Genomic DNA, 21,257 nt, shown 5'->3' on the forward strand with positions numbered 1-21,257 from the left:
TAGTTATTTAATGCTTATTCATCCCACAAGCCTGTATGCTCTCAGAGGACAGGAATTACGGCTTATTAATTTAGGGGTACACAGGAGGCAAATAATGGCACTGCCTCTAAAACTCCAAATATCAACTGTAACTTGTCTTTCCATACAGGAACTACTATCAGGATTTCATATGAATAATAGTAGTATTCAGAAGGAGGAAAATACATCACATTTAATTTATAATGCATTCCTCTGCATGTAATGAGATACAGTAAATACAATTAAGTACTTATCTTTATTTGTAAAATAAAGCCATTTTCAAAATATAAAAAATAGACCTCTTTTCAAAGAACCATTTAAATATGGCTTTGAGAGCCACAGTATTTTATTTATAACAAATAGATGGTACTGCAAAAAGCATTCATAGATGTTTACGTAAATAAAAATGTTAGTATCATTCTGGCACCCTTTTGGGGCAGGCCTTTATATTTATAGAAAAATTACTGTAACTCAAAAGTAAAATCAATAATGGCCTTTAGTGTAATTTGTATTTAAACCTGAATTTGAGCAACCAATGTAGATTGGTCACTTATTTGGGATCTGGACCCATATATCTGAAATCTGAAGTAGAAAGTTAAAGCTTCTCATTTCCATACAGTTTGTCAACAAATGTACCCCAGTCATTCTAGTATCTATATAAGGTGATCTATTAGCAACACCAGTAAATGATTTATAGACAAATATGCTAAGTAAGGGCTGACACAGCTGGATCCTAGTTCAGATTTTATAAACAGACACTAAGTATCTATGCCGAAAACTAATGTGATCCAGGATTACATTTTAAATTATGAAAGAGCTTCTGGGAAAAAAATGTGATGGAATGACAACAGATGTCAGGTACTTCTCAAATTAAGAGAAGTACATAACTGCATTCCAAATGAAGTAAAACAAAAGCACATTTACAGTGGATTTTTTTCCCCACCAAACTTTCCCATTTCAAAAATGGTCAGGATTTGGGCAACATCTTTCCCAGCAAACTCTTGAAACAGCAATGACATCTTTTAAGAAGCCATTTTTTTGCTATTGCACAGAGGCTGATTTTAAAGCCAATACAGACAAACGAGTTCAGAAAAAGGAGCAGTATTCAAATCCATTCAGCAAATGCTGCAAATCAGCTTCTGCTTGGACAATGAAACGGAGAAAATCTGTGAAACTCTCCATTTGGTGTCAGTTTTACTGTTGTGTTGCTGGCAACCATTTCAGGTAGAGGAAGCCAAGTCTCATATGTATGGGGAAAGCAAAAGCAGAAAAACACTGTGAAGGCTTAGCAGTTCTGTGACTTCTAATTATGAGCCATGTTGCTGTGCAGTATTCTTCTGAGTTTCATGTCTCAAATACAAAGGAGCACATGGGTGCCTTGGGCAGATGTACTGTAATTATCTTCTTTTAGTTTACTTTTTCTTTTCTCTAAGGCCAAGTAAAAAATGTGAGACATTTTCATATACCACAAAGGTAATACAGCAGGCTGGAGTCACTCTAATCAAATTGGGGGCAATTCCTTTGTAAAATCCACCGATGCCTTCTTTCCTTTAGAGAGAAAAAAAAAAGTATATATATATACATATATACTTAATTTCCTACAGAGCTAGCCTGAAGATATAATCATAACCATCTTTCAAATGCCTTTAAATGTATGAACATGTAGGAGTATTAGCTGATCTAATGTAGGCATTAAACATCTCGTAACTAATAAAAATGCTAGACAACACTAAATATAGCACACAAAAATAAAACTTTATTTTCTTAATGCCTAGAATTGGAATAAAGCCTTGAAACTTTTCACTTACATTCTCAATATATATATTTACTAAAGTGAACTGAATTTAAACGTTTAAATACTCTGTTCTGGCCTTTTAGAATTAAAAAGAAACATTGGGATGTATACCTATAACAATTTAACCATTCCCACACTGAAGACATGCATCTCTTCCATACATGGAAACAAGTATTTGCAAAAGTTCTGCTACCAGTAGCAGATGTGGGGCCTTTTTTTTTCTTTTTTTTAAATTGGAGTATAATTGCTTTACAATGTTGTGTTAGTTTCTGCTATACAATGAAGTGAATCAGCTATATGCATACATATACCCCTCCCTCTTGGACCTCCCACCCCCCCATCCCACCCATCTACGTCACCACAGAGCAAGGAGCTGAGCTCCATGAGCTATACAGCAGGTTCCCATTAGCTAGCTATTTTACACATGGTAGTGTATTTATGTCAAACCTAATTTCCCAATTCATTCCATCCTCCCCTTCCCCCCCACCACGTCCACACGTCTGTTCTTTACATCTGTGTCTCTATTCCTGCCCTGGAAATAGGTTCATCTATGATTCCACATGCATGCATTAATATATGATACTTGTTTTTCTCTGACTTACTTCACTCTGTATGACAGACTCTAGGTCCATCCACATCTCTACAAATGACCCAATTTTGTTCCTTTTTATGGCTGAGTAATATTCCATAGTATATATGTACCACATCTTCTTTATCCATTCATCTGTCCATGGACATTTAGGTTGTTTCCATGAGCTGGCTACTTACAAATAGTGCTACAATGAACATTGGGTTACATGTGCCTTTTTGCATTGTGGTTTTCTCAGGGTATATGCCCAGTAGTAGAACTGCTGGGTCATAGGGTAGTTCTATTTTTAGTTTTTTAAGGAACCTCCATACTTTTCTTCACAGTGGCTGTATCAATTCACATTCCCACCAACAGTGCAAGAGGGTTCCCTTTTCTCCACACCCTCTCCAGCATTTATTGTTTGTAGATTTTTTGATGATGGCCATTCTGACCAGTGTGAGGTGATACCTCATTGTGGTTTCGATTGCATTTCTCTAGTGATTAGTTATGTTGAGCATCCTTTCATGTGTTTGTTTGCCATCTGTATGTCTTCTTTGGTGAAATGTCTATTTAGGTCTTCTGCCCATTTTTTGATTGGGTTTTGTTTTTTTGATATTGAGCTGCATGAGCTGTTTGTATATTTTGGAGACTAATCCTCTGTCAGTTGTTTCGTTTGCAAATATTTTCTCCCATTCCGAGGGCTGTCTTTTTGTCTTATGGTTTCCTTTGCTGTGCAAAAGTTTTAAGTTTCATTAGGTCCCATTTGCTTATTTTGTTTCTATTTTCATTACTCTAGGTGGTGGGTCATAAAAGATCTTGCTGTGATTTATGTCAAAGAGTGTTTTTCCTATGTTTTCCTCTAAGAGTTTTATAATGTCTGGTCTTACATTTAGGTCTTTAATCCATTTTGAGTTTATTTTTGTGTATGGTGTTAGGGAGTGTTCTAATTTCATTCTTTTACATGTAGCTGTCCAGTTTTCCCAGCACCATTTATTGAAGAGGCTGTCTTTTCTCCACTGTATATTCTTGCCTCCTTTGTCATAGATTAGGTGACCATAGGTGCGTGGGTTTATCTCTGGGCTTTCTATCCTGTTCCATTGATCTATATTTCTGTTTTTGTGCCAGTACCATACTGTCTTGATTACTGTAGCTTTGTAGTATAGTCTGAAGTCAGGACCCCTGATTCCTCCAGCTCCGTTTTTCTTAAGATTGCTTTGGCTATTAGGGGTCTTTTGTGTTTCTATACAAACTGTAAAACTTTTTGTTCTAATTCTGTGAAAAATGCCATTGGTAGTTTGATAGAGATTGCATTGAATCTGTAGATTGCTTTGGGTAGTATAGTCATTTTCACAACGTTGATTCTTCCAATCCAAGAACATGGTATATCTCTCCATCTGTTTGTATCATCTTTGATTTCTTTCATTAGTGTCTTTTTCTTTTTTTTAAAGACTGTTTGGAATTTATTCTCTTAAATAAGAACGGTAACATTTGTTAAAAAAAATTAAAAGTACAACACCTTAGTTTCACAGTAACGGAAAAACAAAGTTACACAATTAAATAAAAACTCACAGAGAAACACACCAAAACTCACAACAGCACAGGTTAAAAACAAAGGCAAACACAAGGCTTCATGGCAGGAAGCCTGGAGGTGGACAGGCGCACCGTTCCTGGCACAGCTCTGGTCTCTGTACCACACCTGGGGACCCGCCTGCCGCCCTCCACCCCAAGCTTAACAGACCAGGAAAAGTGGGGTGCAGAATCCCTTAATTCACTGGTCAGGCCTTCAAGGCCATGCTGAGGCCCCTTTCTGGAGAGACTAAGGATTCCACTGTCCTACAGACATACTAAACACCAAGAGACAGCAGGGAGCTGTGGTAACAGAGCTGGGGTGGGGGGAGGGGGCAAACACAGGCCTCAAAGCAAAGCAGTCCCCTGGGGTTCCTGAGCAAGAGCCCTGCTCCCCTGGTTTGTCTAAGTCACCTTTCTGGGGTTGGGAGTGTGCACTGCTCACTTTCTGAGACACTTGCCCCTGTGGTCCCCACCTCCCCCAGGGTGCCTGGCTACTCTGCTCTCTCCAAACCCCGACCGGAACACTAAGCCAGGTCAGTGGCACGGTCCCCAATGTAAGCCAGAACCAAGGAACAAGAAGATTGGGAAAAAACTTCACTAGTATGTTATTATTATTTAGGGCACAATACATAAACGTTTACTTGTATATATGAAACTAAACCAGTGCAAACATATGTGTGTATATATATAAATGTTCACACAACACCATCTACTTTGACTCTTGGGGTAGGGTTGGGGAGGGAAGCTGGATTCGGAATTCTCTTTGCTTTTCTAATAGGCTTTCCAGAAATGCCTATAAGAGAAGAGGGCTTGGGAAGCAGTGGGAAGATCTCGTAACTTCCTCCTGATGGCAGGAACCCAGGATTGTACCGTATGGCTATTCTAGCTGGTGTGGGAAACGCATGCATTTCCTAATGGCTCATTCAGCATCCAAACTATGGAACCCAAAGGTGACCATGCAAGTGACCACAGGCATGCACCAGCCACAGTGAGGCAGCCTTTTATGCTAAGATCATCTTTCCGTAAGACGACAGACAACGAAGCCTTTCTCCCATCCTATGTCTGTCCTGTACTGGAAGCAATACTCTTCCGTTCCCTATGATACCCCAAGCCTGTACACTTCAGTTTTGGTTACCCACTATGTGAGGTGTAAAGGGGATTCCTCTGGATGAAAAAAGGATCTAAAAACCTTCAACCGAGGGTCTTGTATTCAACGGGAAAACATCCCACTGGGGGTTTTCTTTCTCTGCCTGTTGTTATCCAAATGTTTCCTCAAGTCAGGGAAGGCATGATGAGGCCAGGGTAAGAAAATCTGTGCCAGGTCCACTGACCTGCAGCAGAAATATAAGAAGCTTTTGAAACAAAGCATTTACTGATTTTGAGACCAGAAAAGAGGGTTTCTACATTAAAAGCACATTACAAACAAAGATGCTAAACCAGGCAGCAGCTGTAGGCCAGATTGCCAGAGACAGATGATGCTGGACTAGATTCTAACTTGCGGGTTGTGTTTTTGGCAACAGCAGTCATTTTGGTGTAAGAGGAGAAGAACATAAGGGAAAAGAGGGAAATGCCCATCAGTGTCTTAGTTTTCTGAGTACAGGTCTTTTTGTCTCCTTAGGTAGGTTAATTCCTAGGTATTTTATTCTTTTTGTTGCAATGGTAAATGGGATTGTTTCCTTAATTTCTCTTTCTGATCTTTCGTTGTTAGTGTATAGGAATTCAAGAGATTTCTATGCATTAATTTTGTATCTTGCAACCTTACCAAATTCATTGATTAGTTCTAGTAGTTTTCTGGTGGCATCTTTAGGATTATCTATGTACAGTATCATGTCATCTGCAAACAACGACAATTTCACTTCTTTTCCAATTTGGATTCCTTTTCTTTTTCTTCTCTGATTCCGTGGCTAGGACTTCCAATACTACGTTGAATAATAGTGGTGAGAGTGCACATCCTTGTCCTGTTACTGATCATAGAGGAAATGCTTTCAGTTTTTCACCATTGAGAATGATGTTTGCTGTGGGTTTGTCATATATGGCCTTCATTATGTTGAGGTAGGGTCCCTCCATGCCCACTTTCTGGAGAGTTTTTAAATCATAAATGGGTGTTGAATTTTGTCAGAAGCTTTTTCTGCATCTGTTGAGATGATCATATGGTTTCTACTCTTTAATTTGTTAATATGGTGTATCACAATGACTTGCCAATATTGTAAAATCCTTGCATCCCTGGGGTAAATCCCACTTGATCATGGTGTATGATCCTGTTAATGTACTGTTGGATTTGACTTGCTAGTATTTTGTTGAGGATTTCTGCATCTATGTTCATCAGTAATATCGGTCTGTAATTTTCTTTTTTTGTGATATCTTTGGTTTTGGTATCAGGGTGATGGTGGCCTTGTTGAATGAGTTTGGGAGTGTTCCTCCCTCTGCAATTTTTTGGAAGAGTTTGAGATGGATAGGTGTTAGCTCTTCTCTAAATGTTTGATAGAATTCGCCTGTGAAGCCATCTGGTCCTGGACTTTAATTTGTTGGAAGATTTTTAATTACAGTTTCAATTTCATTACTTGTGATTGATCTGTTTATATTTTCTAATTCTTCCTAGTTCAGTCTTGGAAAGTTGTACCTTTCCAAAAATTTGTCCATTTCTTCCAGGTTGTCCATGTTATTGGCATAGAGTTGCTTGTAATAGTTTCTTATGATCCTTTGTATTTCTGTGGTGTCTGTTGTAACTTCTCCTTTTTCATTTCTAATTTTATGGATTTGAGTCCTCTTCCTCTTTTTCTTGATGAGTCTGGCTAAAGGTTTATCAATTTTGTTTATCTTCTCAAAGAACCAACTTTTAGTTTTATTGATCTTTGCTATTGTTTTCTACATTCCTATTTCATTTATTTCTGCTCTGATCTTTATGATTTCTTTCCTTCTACTAACTGGGTTTTCTTTGTTCTTCTTTTTCTAGTTGCTTTGGGCATAAGGTTAGATTGAGATTTTTGTTTCTTGAGGTGAGACTGAATTGCTAGAAACTTCCCTCTTAGAACTGCTTTTGCTGTGTCCCACAGGTTTTGGGTCATCGTGTTTTCGTTGTCATTTGTTTCTAGGTATTTTTAAATTTCCTCTTTGATTTCTTCAGTGATCTCTTGGTTATTTAGCAGCGCACTGTTTAGCTTCCATGTGTTTGTATTTTTTACAGTTTTTTTTCCTATAACTGATTTCTAATCTCATAGCGTTGTGGTTGGAAAAGATGCTTGATACAACTTCAATTTTCGTAAATTTTCCGAGGCTTGATTTGTGACACAAGATGTGATCTATCCTGGAGAGTGTTCCATGTGCACTTGAGAAGAAAGTGTATTCTTCTGCTTTCAGATGGAATGTCCTATAAATATCAATTAAGTCTATCTGGTCTATCCTGTCATTTAAAGCTTGTGTTTCCTTATTTATTTTCAGTCTGGATGATCTGTCCATTGGTGTAAATGGGGTGTTAAAGTCCCCCACTATTATTGTGTTACTGTCGATTTCTCATTTTTTGGCTGTATTTGCCTTATGTATTGAGGTGCTCCTATGTTGGGTGCATATATATTTATAATTGTTATATCTTCTTCTTGGATTAATCCCTTGATCATTATGTAGTGCCCTTATCTCTTATAAGAGTCTTTATTTTAAAGTCTATTTTATCTGAAATGAGTATTGCTACTCCAGCTTTCCTGTGATTTCCATTTGCATGGAATATTTTTTCCATCTCCTCCCTTTCAGTCTGTACATGTCCCTAGGTCTCAAGTGGGTCTCTTGTAAACAGCGTATATATGGGTCTTGTTTTTGTATCCATTCAGCCAGTTTGTGTCTTTTGGTTGGAGCATTTAATTCATTTACATTCAAGGTGATTATCGATATGTATGTTCCTATTACCATTTTCTTAATTGATTTGGGTTTGTTTTTGTGGGTCTGTTTCTTCTTTTGTGTTTCCTGCCTAGAGAAGTTCCTTTAGCATTTGTTGTAAAGCTGGTTTGGTGGTGCTGAATTCTCTTAGCTTTTGCTTGTCTGTAAAGCTTTTGATTTCTCCATCGAAGATGAATGAGACCCTTTCGGGGTTGTAGGTTTTTCCCTTTCATCACTTTAAATATATCCTGCCACTCTCTTCTGGCCTGCAGAACTTCTGCTGAAAAATCAGCTGATAACCTTACAGGGATTCCCTCTTATGTTATTTGTTGCTTTTCTTCTGCTGCTTTTAATATTTTTTCTTTGAATTTAATTTTTGTTAGTTTGATTACTACGTGTCTCCGCGTGTTTCTCCTTGGGTTATCCTGCCTGGGACTCTCTGTGCTTCCTGGATTTGGGTGGCTATTTCCTTTCCCAGGTTAGGGAAGTTTTCTACTATAATCTCTTCAAATATTTTCTCGGGTCCTTTCTCTCTCTCTTCTCCTTCTGGGACCTCTATAATGCGAATGTTGGTGCGTTTAATATTGTCCCAGAGGTCTCTTAGGTTGTCTTCATTTCTTTTCATTCTTTTTTCTTTATTCTGCTCCTTGGCAGTTATTTCCACCATTCTACCTTCCAGCTCACTTACTCGCTCTTCTGTCTCAGTTGTTCTGCTATTGATTCCTTCTAGTGTATTTTTCATTTCAGTTATTGTGTTGTTCATCACTGTTTGTTTGTTCTTTAGTTCTTCTAGGTCTTGGTTAAACATTTCCTGTATTTTTCTCCATTCTATTTCAGAGATTTTGGATATCTTTACTATCATTACTCTGAATTCTTTTTCAGGTAGGTTGCCTATTTCCTCTTCATTTATTTGGTCTTGTAGGTTTTTACTTTGCTCCTTCGTTCGTAACATTTTTTTGTTGTCTCGCTTTTTTTGATGGGTGGGGCTGTGTTCCTGCCTTACTGGTTGTTTGGCCTGAGGTGTCTAGCACTGGAGTTTGCAAGCAGTTGGGTACAGCTGGGTCTTGGTGCTGAGATGAGGACCTCCGGGAGACCTCACCCTGATTAATATTCCCCGGGGTCTGGTTGCTCGGGGGCTCCTCTCATCCCCTTAGGTGTCTTTGGTCCCCCACCAGTGCCTGGTAGGTGTCCTAGTTGTGAGGAGTCACGAACTCCGTGTCCTCCTGGTCTGCCTCTTGACTCCGCCCCCCCTTGGGGCCTTCTTAATTCTATTAAACTAGGTTTTTTATGACTTCCTATGTTCAATGCCATTCAAATATTTTATAACACCTAAATTTTAATTAATTTGTCAAGGTACTTTCACACATCTCATTTGATTTTTATAAACAACTCTGTCAACCTAGATATTCAAATTTGATAAATGAAGAAGTCGAGGCTCATGGTTTTCCATGGAGTAAATGGGATATGGGGAGGAAGGGTCCATCAGCCATGTTTTCACCACAGACACTGGCCTTTGCTATAAAACTAATGATGTCAACTGGACGGTGTAAGATTTACAAGGTACCTCCTAAGAGCCATTTTGATATACCACATACTCTTACCTCCATGTCTTTGTGATTACATCCAATACACCATTGTAAAACATGTGTTGATCCTGCAGACGAGCTCTTACAACTTGGTATGGGTATGTTGCTGCCACAGCAAATATTTTGGATAATGCTGCAACTGATATATATTCTACTGTGCTCTAAAATGACAACAGAAAACATTTGTCTTTCTTTAGGTAGGGTTTCTTTAAAAATATAGAAGTAAAATTTACATAGGGAAACCAACACTGAAGTGGATCCACAAGTGAAAAATACTGTCTCCCCTCTTGAAACAAGGTGTGTGCAATGGGGTTCTATTTTTTACAGTTGTGTGCCATTATCCTGTAAAGTATTTAACTATAAATTAAATTAGTGGCAAAATCGGTACTTATCATCATAGCAATACTACCAAAGTAAACGTGACAAAATTTCCATCTATTAAATGCCCATAAAAATAAATACAGTGTTTTTTCAAGTATCACCTTACCAACTGTGCTTCTGGTAATCTATTGGTATGTTGGTTGTATTTCAATTTCAACAATTCATATGCCATAAACTGAAGGGCACCATGTGATGTTCCAAACAGCCCAGGAATAAACCCCTAGAAAGGAACAAGTGAAGAAAAAAAAAAAAAAAGCTAAACTAAGCAAGTTTCCAAGGGACCACAGCTTCTGGGGAGGGGAGTAAGGAATGAGTGGCCTCAAAGTGTGACTTAGAGAAATGGTTACTCTACAAAGTTTTATTTTAGACAGTCCTTCTCACACCCACCAGTGTCATGATGATACTTCTTATGGTAATGAGGATAAACAATTTAAAGTACAATTTCAATACAGATTTTGGTTGTCATTAAATTGTTCCTTGCCTAAGTCTGGTTTCTTTTCAGGACTGAGTGCAGGTCATTCAGAACTCAGACAATAGAGCCAAGGGAAATTACAATTGTCAGCTATTAAAATATATTGATAATAATTCATTACCTTATACAATCCACGCACACCTTCATACTTATATATTTTCAAAAGTGTATCAAACATTCCTTTATATTGCCGCTGTGAGGCATTAACAACACCATCGTACTGTAACATAAGGCGAGTTTTTGTTACCCATAATGGGTTGGTAATGCAGAGGGTCATGGCTCCTGAAATCAGATTTAAATAATATTACTCAGCATACAGGTACTTTCTCACTTCTGACAAGCTGAATTAAGAACAGTCCATTTATATAAAGAATGGGGCTGTACCTGCAACAGCAAGGTGTGGTCCCTTAGGCACAGACCTAGGGTTAATGGGTAGACATAGTTTTTGGTGGTCTTAAAAAGTTCCCCATGTGGTTAGTGAGAAATAAATTTTAAAAGGTGATGAAAACGTGAAACACTTTCCCTTTGAGGTGTGAGGGTAGCAAAGATGTCCTGGCTCCTAAGCAAAGTGGCCTAGTGTGGAGAACAGACCGAGGTCCTGGGAAGCAGATGCTGATAAGGAGATACATATACTTAGGAGGAGGACACAGTACAACCCAGAGGGGCTGAAGATTAGGGGAAAAGGACCAGCAATCCAGCACCTCAATCATCTGTGCATGTGCATATGTATACCCACCCCAACTTTATCACACTCTTCCTCAAACCCACTCAAACTAGCCATGACACCTCAAAAATTAAATACTATGTAATATCAAAAGAAATATTTACATTCTTTACAGAGAGTGATGATTTTGTTAAAAAAAAATTCAAATGGTTAAGTTTCTCATTTGCCAAGTTTCCTAAGTAGTCCTTTATTCAACAAGTATTTATGGAGTCCTATTGTGAGTCAGGTCTCTGCTAGCAGCTAGGTATTCAAAATGAGCAAGATAATTCTTGCCTTAAAAAACAACCAGTAAACATTAAGAAACCAAGGTGGGGAATTCCCTGGCGGTCCAGTGGATTCAGCACTTTCTCTGCCGAGGACCTGGGTTCAATCCCTGGTTGGGAAACTAAGATCCCACAAGCTGTGCAGCATGGCCAAAAAAAAAAAAAAAAAAAAAAACCAAGGTAACAAGGTATCAAAGTAGGAGTTAAAAGACTTATGAGTCCTACTTTGTTTTTCCTTCTGAATATTATACATACATGAGGCAATTAAACAAGACTATTAAATTGTTTAATTTGGAAACTGAAATCATATTTTAATGGAAAAAAACACTATACCAAATCATCTTAAATCATTAGAGAGTCATAACCTTTCTAAATATTACACCCTTTGTGACAAGTAAAATTCTTGAAATCTATCCAGAGTAATCCATCAGAATACTTGCCTTCTAAGAAATTTCATGTGATAACTGATTAGTATAGTTCGATGAGCATATTTAAACTCAGGTGTTCATAGGAAAAAAGGCAAATAAAGAACAAAAGTGAAAATCAAGTTGGAAGTTGATGTTTTATATTTCAAACACTACCTTACCAGCTTCAGCAGCTGAGACGAGATATTCTGTTGCCTCTAACCTTTCAGCTCTTCCTTCTGTCTTATATGATTTGATGGCATTGTAACTAAAAGAATTAAACATGAACAGTTGGATAAATATTTGAGTGGGTGACATAAAGCAGTAAATTCTATTTTAAAGTGTGGGTAACTTAAAAATACCTCAAAAGTAGAAGTCAATGCATAATCCAGCTACAAAACAAGACCTTTTTCAAATAATGGATTTACTGGAAATGGTTTACTGTAAGACTATACCATCTCTCCCCCCAAATACATAGGCTGGCAATACATATGTAAAATATTTTCATCACATGTTCAACCATTAATAAAAACAGCAAACAGGAAAACTGGAAGGGGGAGGGTGTACTGGTGCAGCAATTGGGCAGACAAAAAAGGGGCACCTAACTATTACGCTCAGATACTGTGGCTGGCAATTCTGATACATAAAACACTCCACGGATCCCACCTAACAGATCAACAAGGACCATAGTGGCACACAAGAAATCATAACAAAAGATAACACAAACAGTATCATGAGAGATTCAGGAACTATTACTGAGATCAGAGAAGGCTTTGGGTAGGAGGCAACATTGAGCCAGGTATGGAGAGACAGGTGCAGTTTCAATAGGGAAACACAAGCATGAGCAAAAGTTATAGGGGTGGATGGGAAGACAGGGCAAACTGAGCTACACTTGAGTGGCACACTGACATTTACGCTTTCCTTGGCAGAAAACAGCCACAAAATGCTTCTGAGTAAGGGAGTTAAATCACCTTTTTTGTCAAACTCCAATTTCCACTTTCCTCCAGGAAGAAGACTTCAACTAAATAAATCTTTCCAAACTTGACCAATCCATTCTATCATAAAACAAGTATACTGTTTTATGATAATTTCAACACATAAACCTTACATGGCTTGCCCTTAGAAACTCTCTTTAAAGAACCCACACAGCTCTTAAATTATTAACATAATAAATTTTATACATACGGTTTCACCCATCTAGGATGTCTTACAACTAAAAATAGGAAAAATATTTAAACAATATTAAGGCTGATTTTTATTTTGATTTCACTTAGGAAATATTTTAAGGTTGGTTTGTATACTGCCATAAGATTATGAGAGATCAAGTAAAATGTAAGACACAAAAGAGAAGAAGGCAAATATACCAGGTATTGGTGTTTTCCTAAAAATGCCATGTATTAAAACAAAAGCCTCCCCATTCATGGATTCAGTTTCACATATCAGAGGCAAGCTCAGAGCAGCACCCACTCCTCCAGTGCAGTGTGATAATACTTTGTTTCCATGCCCTTGTACACTCAACAACTTGAATATGGCTGCCACAGGTGCTTTCTGTGGCTTCTTCAGTAAGCATCCAATAGCAGTTATTACAAACGGTGATGATACCTGACAGTGAAGGAGTGAGGAAATGAATGAGCTACAAAGATGAAGGAGCAGGTCAAATAGAAGGTAAGAAAGAACATGCCTTAGACTCTTTCAGTCATGCACTGGCTTTGGCTTTCTGTTCCCATAGGGCTATCCTGTGATACATGTTCTTATGAGGACTCCAAGATCTGTCCTCTTCTGCTTTTCCAACTTCATTATGAATCAATGTATTTTGGGAAGCCACCTTCCTGAATCCATCTCACAGAAATGGCTTCTGGAAGAGTGTTTCTCCATCTCATCCTTTTACCTTCCTCTTATTAATAACTTTTTTCCAGACTAAATGCCTCTGATAATAGCTTACAGAGAATGAGACTGATACGCCATTTTGCTCTTTCTAGCCCTTCCAATTCAGAGAAACTGATTAAATGACTCACCTTGCTTCACCAACTGATTTTTTAAAACATCATTAAAAACATAAATTCCTTTTTATTTACTACTGTAAAATCTCCCAGACCTACTCACAAGAAAAAGTAGAGTCCCCAGGATAAGCCTGCACCCCACACATTTGGGGCTACTCCTTGGTAAAGTCCCCGTAGTCCATCAAGTTTCCAAATGGTGGTCAAGCAATGCAAAACTCCTTTATATTTCGGTCTCAGTTCCAATCCATCACTCACTGCAGTAAAGGATACACAGAGTTAGGTGGGAGCAAAGTTCTAGCTCTGAATTACATATAAACATATAGATATCAGACAATCAATCACAGAAAGGAGGTAAATTCAAAAGAAAAAATTTTTTGGTAGATAAAATTATTTTCCAGGATTTGATATTTTTAAATTAATAAATTCATATATTTATATAAGTTTTAAGTGTGTAGTATACCCTCAATAAAAACTTGGATAAAGATGTGAGGAGCGATAAGAAAGCAAATGTAGAGAATGGGATAAACTTTCCTGGAAATCCTCTTGCCACAGTCCCCACCAACACACACACACACACACACACACACACACACACACACACACACACACACCCTGAAATCAGAACAGAAAAGTAGAAAATCCCATCCATTGTTTTCTTACTCTCAAAAGTTCTAAATTAATAAAACATGATAGGGTAAAACAAAAACTGATACTACACACATTCTATATTACTTAAATAAGGAGAATTCAAATCTGTTTTGGAAGTTTAAAAGATAATGCTTATTTTAAATAACTTCTATTTCATGAAAGACTCCACAAACCAATAAGAGATTGAAAAAAGTTTGTAGTATAGGGTTAATATATCTAATTTACAAAAAGGATTCACAAATCAATAAGAAAATGACAAACAGCCTCTAAAAAACTTATGGGCAAATTACATAAACTATCAATTCACAGAAATGGAACAGAATGGAGAGCCCAGAAATAAACCCACCCACTTATGGTCAATTAATCTATGACAAAGGAAGTAAGAATATACAATGGAGAAAAGACAGTCCCTTCAATAAGTGTGCTGGGAAAACCAGACAGCTACATGTAAAAGAATGAAATTAGAACATTCTCTAACACCATATACAAAACTAAACTCAAAATGGATTAAAGAACTAAATGTAATACCAGATACCATAAAACTCCTAAAGGAAAATACAGGCAGAACACTCTTTGACATAAAATTGTAGCAACATTTTTTTGAATCTGTCTCCTAAAACAAAGGAAATAAAAGCAAAAACAAAGAAATGGGACCTAATTAAACTTAAAAGCTTTTGCACAGCAAAGGAAACCATCGATGAAACGAAAAGACAACCTACCAAATGCGAGAAAATATTTGCAAATGATATGACCGATAAGCAGTTAATATCCAACATGTATAAACAGCTCCTATAACTCAACATCAAAAAAACAAACAACCCATGGCACAGCAGCTGGGTGCTGAAACACGGGCTGCAGCAAACAAACTGGGGGAGAGGACTGGGGTTGGCTGTGCAGAGACTGCCCAAAGGGACTGAAGTGTGGTCTGGGCCACAACAGGGTGTGTGTAGGGTGCAGCCCAGATCTGCCATAAAAGCCCCATTGTTCACACACACACACACACACACACACACACACACACACACGAAGTGAGGGGTGGGGCCCCGCCACAGCAGCCTCATTCTCAGTGTGCTCACAGCAGGTGCGGCTCCGCTTCTAGGAGCTCTGGGAGTGCGCAAGTGCCCACACGCAGAGATGACGCTAAAATCTGAGCAGATCCCCAGTGCTGGAGACTTCAGAAGCAGGGCTGAAATCTGAGCCATGTCCCAGCAGCTGTGTGGATTAATGCTGCTGGGGCTCTGAAAGTGTAGTGCCTGTGGGACATTGGAGCATATTACTGGCACTGGAGCAGGTCTGGTGTTAGCACTGGTGGGCTTTGTGGGCACTTGCATATGGAGGTGGGGCTGGGGTCTGGGCTGATTCCATAGCTCTCATGGGCAGATCCCCATGCTGGACTTCAGTGGCTCTGTGCTGGCAGCTTTGTGAGCACAGCACCTGAGGGACATCCTGACCGACTGCCTGCATTCCCAAGGCTGAGGGCAGTGCCAACAACACTGTACTTTGTGAGCTCATACAAGTGACACCACAGAGTGCATTTCCTGGTGGACAGCTCCTGAGGAGGAATACTCATCGGCTCCTATCCCAGCAGGAGCAATCCAGTCCCACCTACCTCACACTGTAGCTTAGAATTGAATGTGGGGGCTTCTACTCCAACAGCTGGGGAGCAGACCCTGCCCCTGACAGGGCTGTGACAACCACAGAGCAAACATGAGGTCCCGTTCATGATCCAGTGCAGGCTCTGGTTACCACAACAACAATCACACCCCCTCTCAAGGGGATAACAGCCAGCACACACCGAGAAAAGCAGCAGCAGGCATCCATACTAAAAACAGCCCTCGCACCAAAAATATTAGACTCACGCAGGCTACACAGGGATGCTCCCACATAAAAACAGCCTTTCAAGACCACAGTCGATAACTGTTTTTCCTAAACTCATAGTCAGAGAAATATAAATAAAATGAAGAAACAGAGAAACCACTTGCAACTAAAAGATCAAGAGACTTCCCTTGAAAGAACAATGAAATAGCCCTTGCCAGTCTACTAGACCTTGAGTTCAAAAAGGAGGTAATAAAAATACCGAAGGAATTAAGCAAGTATACCAACAGAAATGCAGATTACTGTAAAAACGACATAGAAACTATAAAGAGGAGCCAACTAAAATTAGAAAACTCATTTGCCAAGAAGAAAGCTGAACTAAAGGCAATAAATAGCAAACTGAATAATGCAAAAAACAAATAAGTGATCTGGAAGACAGAATAATGAAAATCACCCAATCAGAACAAAAGACAGAAAGACACATGAAAACAATATATGAGACCTATGGGATAATTTAAAGCATGGCAATCTATGCATAATAGGGATCCCAGAAGGAGAAGAAAGAGAAAAGGTGATCAAAAATGTATTTGAAGAAATTATGGCTGAAAACTTCCCAAACCTAAAGAAGGAAACAGATATCCAGGTACAGGAAGCACAGATGGTCCCAAACAAGATGAACCCAAACAGACCTACACCAAGACATATTATAATTAAAACAGCAAAAGTTAAAGATAAAGAGAAAAAAGTTGATTACAAGGGAACTCCTGTAAGGCTATCAGCTGATTTTTCTACAGAAATGCTGCAGGCCAGAAGGGAATGGCAAGATATATTCAAAGTCTTGAAAGGGAAAAACGTGCAACCTAGGATACTCTACCCAGTGGGATTATTGTTTAAAATAGAAGGAGAGATAAACAATTTCTCAGACAAGCAAAAACTAAAAGAATACAGCAATACTAAACCTATGTTAAAAGAAATATTGAAAGGTCTTCTCTAAATAGAAAAAAAGCAAGAATCTATAGGAAAGAGAATCACAATTGGAAAGTAAATCATTTAAATAAGATAAATGTTTTTTGTGAAAGCAATTGTAACTATAAACAGATAAACATGAAGATGTAAAAGAGGCCATCAAAATCATAAAATGTGGGGAAGGGGAGTAAGAAAACATAGATTTCTTTTTTTTTAAGAATGTTTGAACTTATATGACTATGAGTCTAAAGCAGGTATATAGTAATGGGTTAATGTACTTGAAAACCAGGGTAACCACAAATAAAAAACACAACAGATTGACAAAAACCAAAAAGAACTTGTGCATAATTTTTAAAAACCCATCAAACCAAAAAAGTAGAAAGAAAAAGAAACAGAAGAAATACAAAATCAACTGGAAAACAAGGTTTAAAATTGGAATAAATCCCTATTTATCAACATTTACCTTAAATGTCCATGAAGTAAATGCTCAAATCAAAAGACAGAGTGGCAGACTGGATTAAAAAAACAAGAGCCTCCAATATACTGCCCACTTTAGAGCGAAGGACACACATAGATTGAAAGTGAGGAGATAGGGACTTCCCTGGTGAGGCAGTGGTTAAGAATCCGCCTGCCAATGCAGGGGACATGGGTTCGATCCCTGGTCTGGGAAGAACCCGCATGTCGCGGAGCAACTAAACCCGTGCACCACAACTACTGAGCCCATGCGCCACAACTACTGAAGCCCGTGCGCCTAGAGCCTGTGCTCCGCAACAAGAGAAGCCACTGAAATGAGAAGCCCATGCACCACAACAAAGAGTAGCCCCCACTTGCCACAACTAGAGAAAGCCTGAACGCAGCAACAAAGACCTGACACAGCCAAAAAAAAAAAAAAAAGAGGGGATAGAAAAAGATATTCATGCAAATGGAAATGACAAGAACAGGGTAGGAATACTCATATCAGACAAAATAGACTTTAAGACAAAGGCCACAAAGAAAGATAAAGAAGAACAGTATATAATGATAAAAGCATCAATACAAGAAGAGGATATTACACTCAATATGTATGCAACCAATATGATCACCTAAATACATAAAACAAATACTAACAAAGAGAGAAATTGCTGGGAATAAAATAACAGTAGGAAACTTTAACACCCCACTGACGTCAATGGACAGATCTTCCAAATAGAAAATCAACAAGGCAACAGAAATACTAAATGATACAATAGAACAGGTAGACTTAATTGATATTTTCAGGACATTATATGCCAAAAACCCCCAGAATACACATTCTTTTCAAGTGTGTGTATTTCAGAATGCACACAGAACATTCCTTAGAATACACCATATACGAGGACACAAAACAAGCCTCAACAAACTTAAGAGGATAGAAATTATTTCAAGGTCTGCGCTCTGGGCTCGACTGAGGCTCCCTGGCTGCTTGCGCTTTTCGCTCCTTCTCCAAGATGGTGGCAGTCAGCGCACTGAGGCAGGATCCGGGCGAGCCTAGTGAAGATTGCTTTGATGGTGATCACAGCTTTGAGGACATAGGGCTAGCTGCTGGCCGAAGCCAACAAGAAAAGAAACGTTCTTACAAAGATTTTTTAAGGGAAGAGGAAGAAATCACTGCTCAGGTCAGGAATTCTTCCAAGAAGAGGTTAAAGGACAGTGAACTTTACTTCCTGGGGATGGACAAGCACAAGAAGGGGAAGCACTCCTCTGATGATTACTACTACGGAGGACAGTGATTCTTGTTCTGAGTGCCGATAAACCAGGGTGAAGGAGGAGAGAGGTGGAGGGCTGGTATTTTGGAGGATTCAGCATAGAAGAACAGTCTTCATTTGTGATACACCAGATATTTCGTCTTTGGAATCATCACAGAAGAAAAAGTCCAGCCCTCAATCTGCTGATACAACTATGGACCTGTTGAAAGGGATCACTTCCCCTCTGGCAAAAGACACCAAGCCCCCCAAAAAGACAGGAGAAAAGTCCTCCAGTTCTTCAAGCCATTCAGAGAGTAAAAAGGAACACCACAGGAAGAAAGTCAGCAGAAGCAGTGGGGAGTTGTCCCTGGAGGATGGTGGTTCCTACAAATCCAAAAAAATGAAACCGCTCTATGTGAACACTGAGACACTGACCCTTTGGGAGCCTGATGGGTTAAAGATGAAACTTATTCTCTCACCAAAGGAGAAGGGAAGCAGCTCAGTTGATGAGGAGTCTTTTCAGTACCCCTCTCAACAAGCAACTGTGAAAAAATCCTCTAAGAAGTCAGCTTGAGATGAGCAAGGTGCTTTACTCCTAGGACACGAGTTACGGAGCTTTCTGAAAACAGCCTGGAAGAAGCACAAGTTATTCTCAGATTCACATTCGTCTCCTGGCCCTGAAGGCTATGGGTCTGATGCCTCCCAGTTCCCAGAATCCCACAGTGCTAACCTTGATCTTTCAGGGCTTGAACCTATTCTAGTAGAATCAGGCTCCTCCTCTGGCGGGGAGCTGGAGGCTGGGGAGTTAGTGATTGATGATTCTTACCGGGAAATCAAGAAGAAAAAGAAGTCAAAGAAGAGCAAAAAGAAGGACAAGGAGAAGCATAAAGAGAAGCGACACTCCAAGTCCAAGAGAAGGTCGGGACTTCATGCTGCTGCAGTGGGAGAGGTCCCAGCGCTGCCCGGCCCTCCGCCCAGCATCCCGTACACTGGAGCAGCCACCCCTCCCCCACGTTTCCTGGCCTCCACACAGATAGGCACAGTGAGAAAAAAAAGAGAGAAGGACAAAGAGAGAGACAGAGGAGAAAAGCCAAAAAAGAAGAACATGTCGGCCTACCAGGTGTTCTTTAAGGAGTATCGTGTAACCATTGTGGCTGACCATCCAGGCATAGAGTTTGGGGAACTGAGTAAAAAACTGGCTGAGGTGTGGAAGCAATTGCCAGAGAAGGACAAACTGATTTGGAAGCAAAAACCTCAGCATCTGCAACACAAACAGAACAAAGCAGAAGCTACAACTGTGAAAAGAAAAGCATCCAGCTCAGAAGGTTCCATGAAAGTGAAAGCTTCCTCTGCAGGAGTACTGTCACCCCGAAGAAATCCCCACCCACCAACATGCTATTATTACCCGCCTCGCCAGACAAAGGCCCCGAGACAGAGCCTGTCGACGTGGCCGCTCATCTCCAGCTGTTGGGAGAGTCCCTGAGCCTCACTGGACACCACCTGCAGGAAACCGAGGGCATGGTGGCTGTGTCTGGCAGTTTGTCAGTGCTTCTGGATTCCATCATCTGTGTGCTTGGCCCCTTGGCGTGTGTGACCACACAACTACCTGAGCTGAATGGCTGTCCCAAACAGGTCTTGTCAAACACACTAAACCACATTGCTTACATCATGCCTGGACCGTGACAGCAAAGACTCCTGGGACAGAAACCTTATCTTGCCTGTTGCTGGCTTGGGTATATGTGACTGCTCCAGATCCCTTCACTGGCCTCTGGGTGCAGATTTTAAATTTTTATATATATGCATAATGTGTATATATATATATATATATATATATATATATATATATATATAGTATAATATATACATAGGACTGTAACTACGTTCCTTTTAATAATTTTATGAAATGGCAAAGGTTTAGCCAAGAGGAAACCTTGGCATGAATATGGGCTTGGGATTATTTCTTCTCCTGTGGTGGATAAATCTGCCTTAAAAATCAATGTAGACCAGGGGAGGAACCAAGATGGCGGAGTAGAAGGACGTGCTCTCACTCCCTCTTGCGAGAACACCAGAATCACAACTAGCTGCCGGACAATCATCGACAGAAAGACACTGGAACTCACCAAAAAAGATACCCCACATCCAAAGACAAAGGAGAAGCCACAATGGAACAGTAGGAGGGGAGTAATCAGAGTAAAATCAAATCCCATAACTGGTGGGTGGGTGACTCACAGACTGGCGAACACTTATACCACAGAAGTTCACCCACTGGAGTGAAGGTTCTGAGCCCCACGTAAGGCTTCTCAACCTGGGGGTCCGGCAACGGGAGGAGGAATTCATAGAGAATCAGACTTTGAAGCCTAGTGGGAATTGATTACAGGACTTCGACAGGACTGGGGAAAACAGAGACCCCACTCTTGGAGGGCGCACACAAAATAGTGTGTGCATCGGGACCCAGGGAAGGAGCAGTGACCCCGGGGG

At 39.6% G+C, this 21,257-nt stretch overlaps 1 protein-coding gene and 1 pseudogene across 3 annotated transcripts in view; one reads left to right on the plus strand and one right to left on the minus strand.

Annotated features, from left to right (window-relative positions):
- Nucleotides 1-255: 255 nt before the first annotated feature.
- SLC25A32 (solute carrier family 25 member 32) overlaps nucleotides 256-21,257 on the minus strand; it is a 56,027-nt gene continuing 35,025 nt past the window's right edge. The window contains exons 2-7 of one of the 2 annotated variants that reach the window (XM_082434337.1): nucleotides 13,751-13,901; nucleotides 11,830-11,915; nucleotides 10,378-10,538; nucleotides 9,891-10,004; nucleotides 9,419-9,564; nucleotides 256-1,566 (exon numbers count right to left, since the gene is read on the minus strand). In XM_082434337.1, coding sequence (XP_082290463.1) covers nucleotides 1,431-1,566; nucleotides 9,419-9,564; nucleotides 9,891-10,004; nucleotides 10,378-10,538; nucleotides 11,830-11,915; nucleotides 13,751-13,901 — 794 coding nt within the window. In that variant the 3' untranslated portion in view covers nucleotides 256-1,430. The remainder of the gene's footprint in view (nucleotides 1,567-9,418; nucleotides 9,565-9,890; nucleotides 10,005-10,377; nucleotides 10,539-11,829; nucleotides 11,916-13,750; nucleotides 13,902-21,257) is intronic. The other variant, XM_082434338.1, reaches the window with a different exon arrangement.
- Nucleotides 18,827-20,618, plus strand: LOC309647192 (HMG domain-containing protein 4 pseudogene; annotated as a pseudogene). The gene has a single exon. The product of its transcript is annotated as an HMG domain-containing protein 4 pseudogene (transcript).

The sequence above is a fragment of the Balaenoptera physalus genome (genome assembly GCF_965194825.1).
Source record: "Balaenoptera physalus genome assembly, chromosome: 17".
NCBI lineage: Eukaryota > Metazoa > Chordata > Mammalia > Artiodactyla > Balaenopteridae > Balaenoptera > Balaenoptera physalus.